The 19,000-nt window shown below is 37.4% G+C and overlaps 2 protein-coding genes across 2 annotated transcripts; one reads left to right on the forward strand and one right to left on the reverse strand.

Annotated features, from left to right (window-relative positions):
* Positions 1-4,804: 4,804 nt before the first annotated feature.
* LOC130025476 (olfactory receptor 51H1-like) lies at positions 4,805-5,755 on the reverse strand. The gene has a single exon (XM_056116412.1). It carries the CDS (start codon positions 5,753-5,755, stop codon positions 4,805-4,807), a length of 951 nt encoding a protein of 316 aa, XP_055972387.1.
* Positions 5,756-17,758: 12,003 nt separating this feature from the next.
* On the forward strand, positions 17,759-18,706 carry LOC130025346 (olfactory receptor 51H1-like). The gene has a single exon (XM_056116303.1). It carries the CDS (start codon positions 17,759-17,761, stop codon positions 18,704-18,706), a length of 948 nt encoding a protein of 315 aa, XP_055972278.1.
* The last annotated feature ends 294 nt before the right edge of the window (positions 18,707-19,000 follow it).

Consider the following 19,000-nt stretch of genomic DNA (forward strand, 5'->3'; position numbering starts at 1 on the left):
TAAGAGCAAGCTAAATACTTGAGTCTTTTATTTTATTGTAAATAACAAAGCAGAGGCAAGTATTAATAATCTATGTATACCACTGTCATCAACTTTATCTGCCTACTATGTGAAATGCTCGAAAGTTTGGACTTGGCCATTTTCCTTTCAAAAGTACTTACTAAATTGAGAGTTGAAAAAATAGAAAATTTTAATTAGACAGGAATGTGATTCAAATTGTAATCCTTGCATATGAGAGATAGGTGGGGGGGGGGGGGAATCCATTCCAGCTCTACATAGGCCCTCCTCTACCCTCAACAAGCTAGGTGTGGTCTCCACAACCATAAATAAAATTTTAATTAGTAACATTGACTGATTAAAAGCAAGTTATCACCTCAGAAAGATTCTTTATTTTCTCTTTCTTCCTATATTTTCCTATTTTTCTCTGTCTCCTTATCTCAATTTCTTCCTGGCTCTGTTACACCTTTTCATTTGTTATTCCAGATTCTTGTAGCCCCAATCAATTCATTGTTTTTCTTTTGTTTCTTCTTTCCAGCTATCACCCAGGTTTCAATCCTTTCTCCATCCCTCCCTTTTCATTTGCACTCTTCTTACCTGTTCACACCAGAGGAAAACACCATCAACTTCTTTTGAATCCCATGACAGCAGAGCAAACCAGTGCCCAAAGGTGAAGGTTTTATAAGCACCTTAGAAGTGTCACCATGCAGCAGAGTTATTTGGATTTGTGAGGATATTGGTTGTAGCAAGAATAATGGGACCCATATAGACATATCATTTCCAAGCACAGCTTCAAATCTTACTTTCAGCCCCAGGCAAACCTGATATATCAAGGACTATAAACAAGTCTGACAGTAATGGGTGTCTTCAAAAACTACCTGCCTTTGTCAGATTACTACAACTATCAATTTTCACCCTGCCTTGGGCTACAGGTTCACAGCCAGGAAGTTTCCATGAATTTAAGAGTGGGGTCAGGAAAGTGCAATTATCACACTTTTCTGCATAAATCTCTATTCTCTCTTACAGGTATCATTGTCCTCTATTACCATGCCCCTCCTCTTACCCTTAACATCTACCCTAAAAAGCCATTCTATTAACTGAGTCATATCTGCAGCTGACCTTCCCTTGTAAACGTAATTAAACTAACATTTGATCCATTCATGATTCATACCATAACTCACACTATGCCCTTAAAATACAATCTTATTTTTTCATTATCAGGCTTAATGGATAAGTATTATTATTAAGTATTTCACACATAGGAGTTTTTAACTATTATAATTAAAATTTTTGAGGTAACATGGTTTAGAGCAGTGTTAATGTTACTGCTTTGAACTACAAAATTATTACACTCCATTACCACCACCAAAGTGACAAAAATCCTTCACCACTGCCCTTACTTCTAGTCAGGGAGAATTTAAATAATGTTAATCATTTAGAGATTATCAAGTTAGAGGTGAGGGATATACTTCAATTGGCTGCACCTCATAGCTGCATGTTTGAGAACCCAAGGTTTATTCGTGGCACTGAATGATACCCAGCACAGATGGGCCCAGGCAGTACTACATCACTGGGCTGAACACTGACCCGTCCTGCTGGCATAACCAAGTTGAGTATCGTGGGAGTGAACCTAGGGTCTCCTGAACAATGCTTAGAAGACACCAAAAGTAAAATTTAAAAATTAAGATAAAAGTTAGCAAGTTCCAGAGCTGGTCTTCAATTCCATATCTTTTATTTTCTTTTATATTAAAATCCCCTAATACTTACTCTGCATCCACAAGGAAAGAATTCTTGTGGAAGTTGCAATAATTTATTGCAACTTGGATTGAGCTATAGAATTTCATGTTAAGTGCAGTAAACCAGAAGGGCAAGGACAAATCACAATGTTCTCATTAATCTGGTATAGAGAAGAACATGTTTAGGCAGGGAAGGTATCAAAAGTGAGCAAAACATTGGCTCTATATTAGAGGAACAAAAACACCAGGGAAGGAAGAAATAGATGGATGGAAAGAAGAAGAGATGAACTAGAAGTAACAGAAGGACATTGTCAGGGGTCTTGGCTTCATCTGTGGTATAGAAGTGAGGCACCTGTATATATCTAAACCTCTAGACCTTACACTACTATAAACACACCAAGGAAACTAAAATAAGTAAATTTTTAAATGCCTGTGAAGGATACAGGTTGGTGTATGAAAGGAAACTTGGGATCATTGGTGAAGGAATGAAGACAATGGTAGATGAATTGGAGCTAGGGATACTCCATGCATGAAACTCTATTGTGAGCAAAATTGTAAATCATGGTATCTAAATTTGAAATTTTTTTCAATTGGAAGGTGATTAGGACCACACCTCACAGTGCTCAGAGCTTACTCTGGATCTGTGCTCAGGGAGCACTCTTGACAGTGCTCAGGGAACCATATAGAGTACTATAAGTTCGAGTGCATCAGCAGCCTGATGGTGCCTTCAGACTTCCAGATACCCCAAAATTGCTGCTGTGCCTTTGGCCAGACCCCAAAAACTTGGGGAAAAGTTTACCAGGAAAGCAAATGGCCAAAAGTTAGGTATGTGGGAAACACACCCACAAAACATCTCGGGCTCAGCTGTATAATTGGAAGCATGGCCTCTCCGGTTCCTGATTGAACTGTTAAATGGCCATGATCCCACAGACTCAGAAACAAATCTCGAAACCCAGCAGTTTTTGGCAGAAATGCGTCCAGTCCCTGCAGTAGGTTACCGGTGCTGGGCCAACCCAGGTGGGAATAGGTTTCGTGCCTTGGCCTGATCCCCCCGGCAGCCCAGTGGCCACCATCCTCTAGAGGCCACTGGACAGTCAGGTTTGGGCCCCCAGTGACGAAACATGCAGGGCCTCACGGGATGGGGGTGAAGCCGGTCCTGTCCTCCCCACCCCAATGAGACCCCAAGTCATCACCAGAAAAAATGTTCTTGATCTTAACCAATGAATTATATTACTTATATGCTAAACTTCTTTCATTCATATGTAGGTAATGTTTTAATACATGGATTATCATTAGTATAGGTGTTTTTGTTTGCAATTGCAAACCCACATCTGATTCACATGTTATTTTGTCTATAGATTTTTCTCACCACAGTAGTCAGTACATTAATAATCCTGGTGATATCTAATAATGTTTTTACCTTTTCACTAAACATACACATATGACTAATAGTATGTTTATTAAGAACACTTGGCAAAATTGATTATATTTTGAGTATATAAAAGATGAAGTTACAGTAAATTTTACACTGAAAAGAATGTTCAAATTGACATGCTACTATCCTTTTCCTTTAGGTTCCATCAGCAGAAAAAAGTTGTAAAAAATTTTCAAACGAATCTTATTAATATTAAATATAATACACTGGAGCATGGGATCATTCTTTATATATTATAGTTTTCACACATTTGCTAATTCAAAAACACATAGAATATGTGTCTACACTATACCTTGAACTATGTAAGTACTTGGAAGAGACTAATATGAAATTAAAAGAACCCTTATTCTCACAAAATTTTATACTGAAATCTAAAGAACAATCTTTAGTTATCCATGTCATAGAATCTATCACACTTTCTTACACCCTGCATGCTATCTCTATAACTCTTTATATTCTTTATTTCACCTTTGTAAAATAAAATTATTGAAGATATATATTAATACCTAAAATACCAAAACGAAATTAATGACATCATTAGTATTAAATACCAAAGTGGGCATAATAAAGAAAAAAATCTGAGCTTTTTTCTTAATTTTGTGACTTTAAAAATAATGCCATGCAATGGAACACTACTCCATTATAAAGCAGAACTAAATTGCTAGTATGTGACACTCTTAAAGAAATAAGAATTAGGGTTAAAATCAAATTAGAGTTTAGCAGAGTTAGGTACAAACAGAGGGATTGACTGCAAAGTAATAATAGGTGTAAATTTGGTAGAATGATGTAACTTCTCTATAATCTTGGTGATTATATGACTGAAAGGATTTGTCAGAATATATAGAAATATATACTTCTAAGAGTAAATTTTATTGTATATGAATTTGGTGGCCTTACCTGGTGGAATTCAAGGGCTACTCCTGACTTAGTATTCAAGGGTGACTCCTGTTAATAGGATCAAATACAGAGCCAGGGATCAAAGCCAGGCTTCCCACATGTAAAACAAGAACTCCAGTCCTTTGAGTTATTTTCCTGGCATTAAAGTTTATAATTTTATCAAGTTATGTGAGGTAATTTCATATTATTTTCAGAACAACTTTCATTAGATTTGCTGTGTTTTGTTTTTAGTTGTGTGTGTGTGTGTTTGTGTTTTTTTTTGTTGTTGTTTGTTTTAGTTTTGATTTTGGGGTCACATTCAATGGTTAACAGGGTTTACTCTTGGCTCTATACTCAGGAATCACTTCTATAAGGGGCAGGGTATCAGTGGGATATCAGGGATTGAATTTACATTGATCACATGCAAGGCAAGCACCTTACCCACTGTGCTATCTTTCCAGCCTATCTTTCAGATTTCTTATGTTTAGTGCTATGAACTATATTCTTCAATCTTTGAACAATAACTAGGAGATAAAATTGACTATTTGTATTTAAATTCAAGAAGGAAAAATTAAGTAATTTTTTAAAATTCAGTTCCTTGGTCACACTATCAAAGTTTCGAGTGGCCAATATTCATATATCTAGTATTAAGCAAAAGAAATATGTAACATTTCCATCACTGCAAAAATTCCTATAATACAGTACAATATTTGATATTCTTCATGACTTGACTTCATTTTCATAGAAGTAGTAGACATTACTAAGGACCAATCTTACCCCGACAGAACATTCGGACAATTCTCTTTCGAATCTGCTTAGTCCTAACACTATACACAATTGGATTAAGAACAGGAGGCAATAGCAAGTAGACATTGGCCATAAGTGAGTGCACAACTGGAGATAAATGTTTCCCAAAGCGGTGAATCAGAGTCATGCCTATGAGAGGCACATAGAACAGCAACACTGCACAGATATGAGAGAGGCAGGTGTTGAGAGCTTTGAGTTTCTCTTCCCGGGAAGCAATCCCCAATACAGCTTGGAGGATTAGAATGTAAGATATCAAAAGGATTAAGGCATCTAATACAATGATGAAGATAACAGCCAACAGGCCATAGATGCTGTTGATGCGGGTGTCAGCACAGGCAAGCCTCATAGCATCCTGATGGAGGCAGTATGCATGGGAGAGGACATTGGAGTGGCAGAAAGGTAGTCTTTTGATGAGAAAAGGCACAGGGAGCACAGCGCTCACACTTCGAAGCAGGACCACTGCTCCAATCTTACCGATAACATCATGTGTGAGAATAGTAGCATAGCGCAAAGGGAAGCGAATAGCTACAAAACGATCAAAGGCCATAGCCACCAGAACACCCGATTCAACTCCCCCAAAGGTATGGATGAAGAACATCTGAGTGATGCAAGCATCAAAAGTTATTGAGCGCCAGTTGAACCAGTGAACACTGATCATGGTGGGCATGGAAGACAGTGAAAGACTGAGGTCAGTGGCAGCTAGCATGGCTAGAAAATAATACATGGGCTCATGAAGACTTTCCTCAATTTTGATGATGACCAGGATAATGAGATTGCCAAGTAATGTGGTACCATAAAGAAGAAAGAGGGGCAAGGCCATTAAGAAGTCTCTTTCTGGCATTCCTGGTAGCCCAGTCAGGGTGAAGGTCTGGTGATTATGAGATGTCTGGTTGACTGGTGACATAATGGAATGCAGGTTTAACTAGATAAAAACAGAAAAACAAATATTAGGTTAAAATATTTCTATTAAACTCAGTGGTAATAAGTAATGAGATGATAGTCACAGAGGGAATGATTCAAATGTTATTTTTACAGGGGCCACATCCCTCAGTACTGAAAGGTACAGGGCCCTTCTAGGGGTGCTTTATTTAAAAAAAAAATTTAACAACTCATGTCTACTATCTGATGCAGAAATGCATAGTCCCATCACATGAGGCACCTATATGACAATAATGCTATTACCAATTATTGTTATATCATATATATATATATATATAATATGAGTGTAATCCTCTGCCAATATAATGCACCTATCAGGTACATTAAAACATGAAGGAGTGAGCCGGATTAATAGCACAGTGGGTAAGATGTTTGCCTTTCACACTACCAACCCAGGTTCTATCCCTGGCATCACATACAATTTCCCACGCTGTCCAAGAATGATCCCTGAATACAGATTCAGGCATAAAAATGGGAGGTGTGGACCCAAACAACAATAAAAACCATGAAGGAATTATAGGAAGGTTTTGACAATACACATTTGCAAGACTAATAAACACTGAAAGCAATAATGAATCTTAATGGCAATATTAGCAAACATAAACATGATATAGGACTGTTCATAAATAGAAATGTGCTAATGTATATATGTGCATATAGTCTGCTTGTGATCGTGAAATATTGTGAATTAGAAATCCTGAAAGTCAGTTTTTTTAACTTACGTAGTATGGAATGGAGGAGAAAAGATATTCTTTAATCATTTAAAAACTCTTACCTTATTTCTTTTTGTTGTCATAGAGATATTTCTTCAGATAGAAATAAACTTAGCATCTATGTTTAATTATTCTAAACATCACATAAATTTTGATATCATTTACCAAAATTGAGTAGAAGACTGGCAATTATTTTTTGAGTTTATACTGAAGATTAATTTTCTAGCTATCTTTAGTGGTATATTCTCAAAAATATTTATTTAATGCTCTTGAAAATAAATGACAAACATGTTTTAGAATGGGGAAGCAAAGACAAACCTGAGTGTACTGAACCATTGTGGCTATGATCACTAGTCATCTGAGAAAGGACATGGGGAAGGAATATATATATACAAATATAATTAAAAAGAAACCTTTGTTACTAGGTAACAGGGTTTATAAACTTTAAAAAAACCAAATTAAACTCTATTTCTAGGAGTGAATGAGTGTTAAAATCTGATTTTTCAGTTGATGAGGTAGAAATTTCTTAGCACTCTAGAAACTTTAGAAACAGCCATCATCATAAGGTTTCCAAGATTGTCACATGTGAATCTTGAAGTCTGTGAATATGTTGGTTTTTATTGCAAAAAGCACATTTATAGATGGAATGTTGGAGTGGAGACTTTGTCTTGATTATCCAAGCAAGTCATGTACAATCATATGGATCTTAAAGCATGAAAATTTTTGCAGCTTCGGAAAACCAGAGAGGTAATATCATGATAAAGATTCAATATTTCTTATTATTTGTGACAGCAAAAATTAAGCAAACCAGGGACAAAATACTGTGGATAGCTAAATAATTTTGATAAAGCTCGGGTCAGAGAGATACCATAGTTGTCAGGGCACTTACCTTACATGCAACTGACCTGGGTTCTACACCCTGCATCCCATTTAGTCCCTTGAGCACTGTGAAGAGTGATTCCTGAGTACGGAGTCTGGAATAACCCCTAAGCACAGCTAGGTGTTACAACCCACCCCTCACTCTCAGTCAACAAGAAAAAGAAATTAGAAAAAGATTAAGGAAAAAAATATTTTCTGTATCACCTTAAGATAGAAAAAGATTCTTTATTGTTATCACTTTGTTATCACTGTATGTAAAAGTAACACAACAATCAGAAAAAACTTTAAACTTAAATTCAGTTGTTCTAATCACTGCATTTTAAATTTATATTTATTCCTGTAGCAGAGGATTAATTTTTAGTCAACTTCTACCATTGTATTCAAATTCTAGAGCAAATAAAACTGAACTCAACACATCTGATTTCCTTTACCATTTGATTTTTTTCTATGAATTTCCCATACAATTATTCTTTCTATTCTGTGACAAATCTACAGAGAAAGCACCACCCCGGTTCAGGGATATTCCCCAACTTACCTGAAGTCTAATCTAGAAAAAGTGAGTTCTATCTGATTCTGCAACTAGAGGCACAGGGAGAGATTTAAACCAGCGACTCTCCAGCCCAGAATGCTCTCTGCTACAAATCTCCAGAGATGCAAACATCAGTTTTCTAAAGAGCTCCCTTAGTTTCAAAAGCTATGTCGAATCAGGCTTCTGAGAACGTTGGGCTTCTTCTCTCAGGACTTGGCTTTCTCTAATGCATACTTGTGACTACAACCACCCGAATGCAAACTGATTTCAGTCCTATTTGAATGAAACTTTATGAGCAAGAGAAATACACAAATAAAAATCTAATGTAGTGGTGCTAATCCCCACCCCCGCCACAATGGAGGTCTCACTCTAATGAGAGTTCTTTACCTTTTGGGATTTGGGTCCATAATCAATGGTGTTCAGGTGCTTTCCAGACTCAGGGATTAATCTTATGGTGCCTGGAAAACATGTGTTTCAACTTGCTGAGTGATCTCTACAGCTTTCAAGTATTCTTAACTCTCCAACATTAATTCTTTTTAAAAATCAGTATGTATTTTCTATTTTTTGTTTTCAACGTCATATATTCAAATTTTTGTTTTGGGCTGGAGTGATAGCACAGTGGAGTAGGGCGTTTGCCTTGCATGTGGCCAACATGGCCAACCAGAGTTCAATTCCTCCGCCCCTCTCAAAGAGCCTGGCAATTGTGCTACTGAGAGTATCGCGCCTGCTCTGCAAAGCCTGGCAAGCTACGTGTGATGTATTCGATATGCCAAATACAGTTACAAGCCCCACAATGTTACTGGGCCAGTTTGAGCAAATCAGTGAACAATGGGAGTACAGTGACAGTGACAGTGACTTGGTAATTTATGCTTCACTACTAGAAATACGATTACACATATATTTCTCTATGGATGCTCCACAAACACTTGAGAATATATATTTCCTCTCTAATATTTGAATTTCTCTAATATTTTAATTTGGCATATTATTATTTATCCTTCAAGTTCACAGATTATTTTTCTTTTATCTTAAATATGCTATAAGTCTAAATAGTGATTTTTAAACTTTGGTTTATTGTAAGTTTTATGATTTGGGTTTTTTATCATAGTTTATATTTCTTAATGAATTTCCCCATTTTCTAAACCACTATAATCGTATTTTTAGTTTATGAAACTTTTTAACACATTTAGAATACAGCTCTGAATTATTGTTCATCTCTAAAATCAACTAGTATGAACTCTTTTTTTTATCAGATGCTATATCCAATGACTATTTTTATGTTTCATGATTTCCTTCTTATTTGTAAATCTCAGAATTTAAACCTTTTTTAGATCTTGTGAAACTTTATTGTAAACTTCTTTTATTAATTGAGGTACTATGCTTTTAAGAAGTAGCTAATAAGAGTTTCCTATGTACATAATTCCAACACTACACCCATCACCAGTGTACCCACCTTTATCCACTTCCCCCAATGCTTCTCTATTTCATTGCCCCCATATACAAATTCAATTTAGTGGATCAGTTCTCTCATGTGTTGCCTTTGACCCTCTGTTGCTGTCTTGCTGTATATCTTTAGTCCCAGATATGATCTTTCATATCTTAGATCACTCTGTATCTGTCTTTCCTTCTGACTTCATAACGACACCTGACTGATTTAGCATGATATCCTCTAGTTTAGTCCATATCATGGCAAATTACATGATTTTGCTTTTTTCTCGGAGCTGCATACTTTTCCATTATGTACCACAGCATCCATCTGTACAGAGCATTTTGGGCTGTTTCTATATCTAGGCTATTGTAGAAATCCTCAAAACTTTTAAACTAAATATTTTAGATACTGAAGGATAGAAAGCCTAAATTCTTTAAGTATTTTAGTGCATTTTAAAATTTTTAATTAACTTTTTTCTGTTTTATTTTATTTCAAGAATATTGTTACAGAAAAGAATTTTGTTCTGCTTTCTTCTGACAGAAATTCCACACAGTCATCTCCATCTAAAAACATTTAGTACCTCCAAACCCAGCTCAGGGTGAATCACAATCATTTTCATGACTGAAACTGAGAAGGACTTTGGAGTTAAAAGAGATGGACCAATGTGGCTGAAGTACTATACTTATTTGGTGTTTTTACATAAATAATGTGTACAATCTATCCGGGTACTATATTGGGAAAGAAGCAGTTTCTTCTTTATTCAAACTTAACAGAGACATAATGAAAAAAATTAAGATAATTATAGCAGATAAAACAAAAATTACAGATTAAATGTGGGTTCAAATTTCCTTATAGAATCAGCATAGAATCAGGTTATGCTATAAAATCCCCACACACATATGTCACAGGGAGCATCCAGAGAAGTTGTAAAATAGTTGTAGGGTCAAAAGGGGCACAGGCATCAACAGGCCTTTGGAGAAGTCTTCATAAATGCCCTGCTTGCAATCCTCAGGAAGAAGAAAGGAAAAACTAGCTCTAAACAGGATTACATATGTGGATACAGGTAATAAATGAACGAAAGGTATAATTATTTTGTATATTTTGGGAATTAAAGTGCTTGCCTTGCACACATCTGACTCAGGTTCTATCTCCAGCATCACATGGTCCCCTGAGAACCAGTGGGAGTCACCCCTAAAAGCCAAACTGGGGGTAGCGCACCGCCCCCCAAAAAAAGTCTACATATACTACTTTTCTTTTTACTGGGGGGGTGTGGTGGGACATACCTGGCAGTGCTCAGGGCTTAGTCCTGGCTTTGCTCAGGTCACTCCTGGCAGGGCTTCGGGGAGCATAAGGTATTGGGGATCAAGCACAATTGTTTAAGGTAAGCACCCTACCCACAGTACTGTCGTTTCAGCCCCTCCTCTAGGTACTCTTTAGCAACTTGCTTTTCTCAGTTTGAGAGGGTATTGTGCACAGTGATCAAAAGGTTCGGCTCTGGAGCCAGTCCGCTTGGGTTTGAATCTGGCTTCAACACTTCTTAGCGCTTTGATTTTGGGCAAACTTTTTAAGTTTTTCCCTCTGTTAATCATCTGTAGACTGGATAATAATTATGCTGACTTCATAGAGTTGTAAGAATTAGATTATTAAGCCCGGGTGATGGTTCAAAGGGTTAGAGCACATGCTTTGCGTGCCACAGTCCTGGGTTCAGTCTCTGAGCACTGCTAGGAATGGCCTCCAGAACTACTGGCTGGACCCTCCGAAGGGAATAAAAATATTTAATATACTAGAAATGCTTAGCATAGTACCTGGAAAATAGTAATGCTCAGTAAACAGTGATGTAATTATTAACGTATAATTAAAATACCATTATAGGAAAAGTAGGGAAAACCTAAGAAGAAAAACTGATGGGGCTGGAGAGATAGTATTAGCAGATAAGGCGCTTGTTGTGTGTGTTACTAGATCTCCAGTGTAGGATAACACTGTTTTGTCCTTCCTCAGATAGCTTAGGTTTATCAGGTCACACCCATCTAAGGACACTGTGTGGACACAGGAAGACAGTTAATATTATGCTTTGTAACTTGGGAGTTGATTGACTCCGAATAATATTTACTCTTGGGCATCTTCTTTCTTGACTCAGTTGCCTTTAGTTCCTAGCACCCCAAAAGCAGGGTCCCGATGAGGGACTGAATGGACCCAGGGCAAGTTGTGAGCTACCCTGGCATCAAAATGGGCCAGGCCAAAGAGCCACGATACTCACCTATAAGTTGAGGGCATGATCATGGACAAATGTTGTCATGATCCAAAAGTAAGTAATGACGAGATTAGGACCCTGCTGGAGCTAGGAAGATTAACCTGGCCTGAGGACTGCGGAATGTAGAGTAAGATGTTCTCAGGAAGAACCAAACTAAGTTTATATCTCTTACTGTGCTCATACAGAATGACATTGCTAGAAATATTAGAAGTAGATTTATTACAACTATTTAAGTAGATTACTAACTGAGGGAAGAACACACCCTTGTTGGGATCCCACCCTTGAGTGGATCTCCTAGTAATCTGGAGTAATCTCTTTAGATGAGATTTTATCCTTGAGTTAATCTCCTGTCCAAGACTCAGAGACTATAAAACCCAACTCCTGGAAGCACGTGGCCGCATTCACCGCCAGGCGACATCTTATTATCTCATTCCTACTTTGGACAAACTGGCAGACTACCAAATGTAACCTGCCCACATGGCAGAGTCTGGCAAACTCCCCATGGCGTACCCAATATGCCAAATACCAGTAACAATGATGGGTCTCATTCTCCTAACTCTGAAAGAGCCTTGAATGTGGCACTTTTAAAAAAAAAAATCTCAGGGCTAGGACGAAGGAGACATTACTGGGGCCTGCTCGAGGCAATCGACGAATAACAGACTGGTCATGATCGTTATCGTAATGAATAGTTTTTATGTGTGCATATGAATATAGCAATGAGTTTGATAAGGTTTGTTTTTTATTTACAAAATGTGATATGTTCCTGAGACATTGAGGGTTACTGTTTCTCATTTTATAAATCTTCAGATATATTAAAGAAGAAGAGATACAAATTTCACTCTCCATATATTAGCTGCTGTGTCTTATTTCCATTTCTAAGATAAGCAAATTAAAACAAGAGAAGATTGTTTGATCTCAGTGATTGTCTAGGAAGTAAAAAATACAAAACCTCTTAAATTATGTTTGACATAATTCTCTCATCTGTGGTTCTACTTATATATATTTGTAAAGACACTTATTGTCTCATCTAAGTAAATATTTTCAATTTAGGAACTATGAACCAAGAGGGAGGGACCAATTCCATCTAATGGTTAGAACCATGAATTCTAATGCATCACACATCAACTGCATACGGTTCTGTACAGATTTAGCTGTAAATCCAGGCTGAAATAGCTTAAATTCAAGTTATTGAATAGACAATTCTAAACTGAAAAGAAAAAAAGTCTTACTACTAGTCTTTTGTAACTGATACACACATGTGCATGCACATGCACACACACACACACACACACAGAGTAGTTAAGGGAATTTTCCAGGGGAGCTATGAAATATTTGTGTAAACATAAGGACTCCAGACACCACCTGGGACTTGGAAAAGTATTCATAAATGCTCTTCTTGCTGTTCTCAAGAAAAGAAGACAAAGCAATACTAAACTGAAGCACAGAAGTGGATGCAGGTAATTGATGAATGTTAACATTTTTTTTTACACGCCTTCCACAAAGTTCTGTGTAGGATATTTTTTTGCCTAACATAATTTCATTAAGTGCTCTGTAATTGCAGGGGTGGAATTAATAAGGAAATATAAGAAAATTTTCATGAGGTAACAAAAAGAAAATAAGAGATAAGGGAATAGAATATATGTTAAAAAAATAATAAAACTGGACAGGAGGTGAGCTGGGAAAAAAAAAGAAAAAGAAAAATAAGAAAAAAGAAGGTATGCTCTATGGAAAAGGGTCTAAAATCTGTAGATGAATAAAATGAAGATTACAGGAAAGAGTAAATGAGAATTTAATTGGGAGCTGGAGAAATGGAACTAAAATTTTAAGAAGAATGGAGAGAGAATGGCAGAAATGAAATAAACAAAACATATCTAGGTAACAACAAGCAGAGTCATATGCAATGAGAGAAAAATTAAATCCTAAAGTGCCTCATCCTTGTAACTCAATCTGAGAATGTAGTTTCATGTACGTGTTTAGTAAGAAAAATGTCTAAAACGGAAAAATGAACTGAGTATTTTCAAATGGAAGGAATCAGAATTAAACTCAACTCTAAATAACTTTGTAAATCATGTTGCCTAAATTAAAAAATAAAATAATTGTTGAGATGATATATAAGGTCCACGAGATGAAAGGCTCTGCATGACCATGTAAAGTTTTTTAAAAAGTCTGCTTCTCATGCTGAAAGTAGACTATAGAACAAACATGATTGCCACTCGATGCCTCTCTTGCTAACCACAGGACCCAAAAGTAGAGAGAGAGAACAAAAGGGAATGCCCTGCCACAGAGGCAGGGTGGGATGGGGGGACAGGGTTGGGAGGGATGCTGGGACCCATGGTGGTGGAGGATGGGCACTGGTGGAAGGATGGGTACTTGATCATTGTATAACTAAAACCCAAGCACAAAAATGTGTAAGTCTATAACTGTACCTCATGGTGTTTCACTAATAAAAAAAAAAGTCTGCTTCTTCAAAGTGCAGCCAGAAGGCTAGATCAAATCTTAGATCTGAGTGTTCTGACTTAGTAGGCTAAACTTCTTTCAAGAATTCCTCCCTGTCTGATACATCAAAATCTATAGAAAACTTCTTGTTCTTCTGTTGTGTCTTAAGGTAAAGGTAAAGGTAAAGGCCCTCCCGTTGATCATCGATTTGCTGGAGTGGGCCCAGTAACGTCTCCATTGGAGACTTTGTTGTTACTGTGTTTGGCATATCGAATACGTCATGGGGAGCTTGCCAGGCTCTGCCGTGTGGGTGAGATACTCTCGGTAGCTTGCTGGGCTCTCTGAGAGGGGCAGAGGAATCGAACTCGGGTCGGCCATGTTGGCTGCGTGCAAGGTAAATGCCCTACCGCTGTGCTATCACTCCAGCTGTTGTGTCTTAGACAGAAAAACCTGCCATCAGTGCAGGGACAGTAGCAAGAATGGTGAAAGAAGTGGACCTGGTCTTGTGCATTTAGCCATACTTACTGACTTCAAGTTTCCTTGCTTGGACTGTGTGGGAAAAATCAATTCTTTAGTTTTTTTAAAAAAAAAATCCTACTTTATCACAGTTTCCTAGACAAGAACAAAGACACCAGGATTATCTCTCTAGCATTACTGATTTAAATTTATTTATGTGTTCTCTGAGAAAAGTATTGTTTTCTTGCTTATCAAATTTCAAACAGTACATTACATCAAGGAGAGGTTTGAAAGTGTACAAGGCTTATGAAAAGAAGAATGTCTTTCAATCATCCATATTTATTACTGTGTATGCCTTAATTTTTTCATTTGGTTCAGATGAGAAAGCTAGTATGTCACTTAGGTGATAGGACAATCATAATTTTTTCTGAGGTTTATCTTCTAGTAGGAAAAATATACATTAAATAAACATGAAATATTTCATTAGCAATACTGAAAAATAGATGTGAAAACAGCATACCAATGAGTGTTAAATATTGTGGACATTTGCAAAAGTTTTACTTCAGGGGCATAACATACTTTATTTATTTTATTTTTAGTGAAGAAAACTAGTATTTATTGAAGATCACTTAGATGTGAGGGGAGAGAAAGAGAGAAAGCATGTGTTCAAGAGACAACACAGCTTCTCCAAACTGGACAGAGCAGAGACTTTGAGATAAGCAAGCAAGTAATATATTCAAGAGAGAACGTTGAAGAGAAAGTTGCATAACAGATTTTAAAGTGGCAAAGATCTTTGTTGAAAGGCATCAGGAAGAGGGAAGAACATATGTGAAAATGCTACATCAAGATATATTTTAGTAAGGTACATACACTCAAAATTCCATATGTGGCTAATTGAAGTTATTAAAGAGAGGAGTAAATGGTGTGAATATTGCTAGAGAGATCAAGAACTAAAGTTAAAAAATAAATTGATACTTTGCTCAAATATAATTACTTAAAGGTCTTTTGCTTGTTGGAGAGATAATATGTCATATTTTTCAAGTTTATTCTGACTGTGGGCTGGAGTGATAGCACAGTGGTAAGGCGTTTGCCTTGCGCACAGCCAGCCCGGCCGAGCTGAATTTGATTCCTCCACCCCTCTCGGAGAGCCTGGCAAGCTACCGAGAGTATCTCGCCACCGAGAGTATCTCGCCCACGCAGCAAAGCCTGGCAAGCTACCCATGAGGTATTCAATATGCCAAACACGGTAACAACAAGTCTCACGATGGAGATGTTACTGGGTCCACTCCAGCATTTTGACTGTGTTATTGTAACTAGTAAACTAGTGAGTGGAGAGAGCTCAATTAGAAAGTCTGAAAGAAATTGGAGGTAGTATATACTGGCTATATAAATAGAATAAAGGGATTTATTATTTTGTGTGTTTTTCACAAGGTGAAAAATTGCAAAAAAATGGCATAATAAAATTTGAAGTTGTAAGAATAATTTAGAGACAGAGAGATAGTAGTGCAGAGGGATAGAGTGTTTGCCTTGCACACAGTCAATCATAGTTTGATCTCAAGAAACCACATGTGGCCCCTGAGCAAATAGCCAGGAATCAGACTCTTCCAAGTGTGGCCCACAAACAAAATTAAATGATTCTTAATTTCTGACACACTAAATAATTTTCAAAATAAAAATCCTGTAAGAAGCTATTGCCATATGAAGTTATGTGGAAATGAAACTGGAAAACAATTTGAGCAGTATTATCCACTTATATGACATGTAGGTGATTATAAAGTCATATAAATTGTAGGTATTTGAAAATATATACGAATATGTGTATATTAATATACTCAAATATAACACATGAATATATTAACACACATTTTGAGAGGATGTGGTTTTATGACAGATATGACTTACGTGTAAATGTGTATGTAGTAATGATATTATGAGTTTTACAGGTTTTTTATTATTGATAACGTAATTGATATAATAATAATATAAACACTGTCCTCCCATTGTTCATCAATTTGCTCAAGCGGGCTCAGTAACATCTCCATTGTGAGACTTCTTGTTACTGTGTTTGGCATATTGAATACTCTCGGTAGCTTGCCAGGCTCTCTGAGAGGGGCAGAGGAATCGAACCTAGCTTGGCCAGGCTGGCTGCGCACAAGGCAAATGCCCTACCACTGTGCTAATAATAATAAAAATAACTGATATTGAGATAAGAGCCAGGAGGATTGCATCATGACTTGGAAGCTGGCCTTACATGCTGGGGGAAAAGACAGATGGGATAGAGAAGGGACCACTAAATGATTGATGCTTGGAGGGTTCACTTGGGATGAAAGATGTGTACTGAAAGTAGACTATAGACCAAACATGATGGCCACTTACTATCTGTATTGCAAACCCAAAAGGAGAGAGAGAGAGTAAAGGGGAATGTGCCTGCCACAGAGGTGGGGGCACGAGGTGGGTGGGATGGGGTGGGGGGGGTGATGGGAGGGATAGTGGGAACATTGGTGGCAGAAAATGGCACTGGTGGAGATATGGGTACTCGACCATTGTATGACAAACATAATCAAGAAGTTTGTAAGTCTGTAACTGTTATCTCACAATGGTAAAGGTAAAAAGGTAAAGGCCCTCCCGTTGATCGTCGATTTGCTCGAGCGGGCCCAGAAACGTCTCCATTGGAGACTTTGTTGTTACTGTGTCTGGCATATCGAATACTCTCGGTAGCTTGCCGGGCTCTCCAAGAGGGGCAGAGGAATCGAACTCGGGTCGGCCATGTTGGCTGCGTGCAAGGCAGACACCCTACCCGCTGTGCAATGATTCATTTTAAAATATAAACGAATATTTTTTAAAAAGGATAAATAAATAAAACACAAACTTCACTTCAAACACTAAGTAATGTATCTTATTCCCATTTTTCTGATAAAAAATATCAAATCCATGGATATAGAAACCCAGTATAGTAAGTAGAACATTTGCCTTGCACATTACCTACTCACTCTCTATGCCCAATACCCAATATAGTTCCCCAAGACCTACCAAAAGTGCTGCCTGAGTATAAAATCAGACTAAGCCCTGAGTAACTCTCTGTGTATTCTCAAAATTTTTTAAAATTTTCTTAGATTCTGTTTTGTCATGATTCTCCCATATGCAATCCTATATATATATATATATATATATACATATATATATATATATATATATTATCATTTAAGTATGTGTTTTCAATTTAGAAGCTGTAAACTAAACCGAAGAGACCAAGCTCATTCGAACGTGGGAACAAAATGAATTCTAATGCATCGCATGTCAACCATCATAGTTTCATTTTGACAGGAATCCCAGGAATGCCAGAGAAAAACCCATGGATGGCCTTTCCCCTGGGACTTCTCTACACTCTAACTCTCTTGGGGAATGGCACTATCCTAGCTGTCATCAAGGTAGATCAGAGCCTCCATGAACCTATGTACTATTTTCTCTCTATCTTGGCTCTGACTGATATTAGTCTCTCGATGTCCACCTTGCCGTCCATGCTGAGCATCTTCTGGTTCAATATCCCCAAGATTTCCTTTGATGCATGCATCACACAGATGTTTTTCATTCATGGGTTTGGAGTGGTGGAATCAGGAGTCTTAGTGTCTATGGCCTTCGACAGATTTGTGGCCATCAGAGACCCTCTGCGCTATGCTTCTATCCTCACGCATGGCGTCATTGGCAAGATTGGAATAGTTGTCCTCACTCGGGCGTTCTGTGTGGTCTTCCCTGTACCTTTTCTTATAAAGAGGCTTCCCTTCTGCCGATCCAATGTTTTGTCTCATTCATACTGTCTCCACCAAGATGCCATGCGACTAGCTTGTGCCAGTACCCGCGTCAACAGCCTCTATGGTCTCATCATAGTCATCCTTACCTTGGGACTGGATGCCCTCATCATTCTTTTTTCTTATATTCTCATCCTGAACACGGTGCTGGGCATTGCCTCCAGGGATGAAAGGCTCAAAGCTCTCAATACATGTCTCTCTCACATCTGTGCTGTTCTTCTCTTCTATGTTCCTCTCATTGGTGTTACAATGATCCACAGATTTGGAAAGCATTTATCACCCGTGGTGCACACGCTAATGGCCAATGTTTATCTGCTACTTCCCCCTGTACTAAACCCCATTGTTTATAGTGTGAAAACCAAGCAAATCCGGAAACGGATTATCTATGTGTTCCAGAGGAGAAAAAATGGAGCCTAGGGAAATGGAACCAAATGTGTGGTACCTTTACACATTTGACAGTTACAAAGAAGTCAAATTATACACAGCTGATAAAATGTAAGTAGAGCAAGGGTAAAGATTAAATATACATATAGTCTTGTTCTAGACTTATTTCATTTTCAAATGCATGTATTTTGATATATGTTTTGTCTTACAAAACGCAATTTAGTCAATATCATAATTTTCACTTTTGAAATTGTATGTGGGCACTCATGATGACAAATTATTATTCCCTCTTTTTCTAGACAATCATGTAAATTCTTATTCACATAT

The sequence above is a fragment of the Sorex fumeus genome, unplaced genomic scaffold, assembly GCF_029834395.1.
Source record: "Sorex fumeus unplaced genomic scaffold, SorFum_2.1 ptg000030l, whole genome shotgun sequence".
Lineage (NCBI taxonomy): Eukaryota > Metazoa > Chordata > Mammalia > Eulipotyphla > Soricidae > Sorex > Sorex fumeus.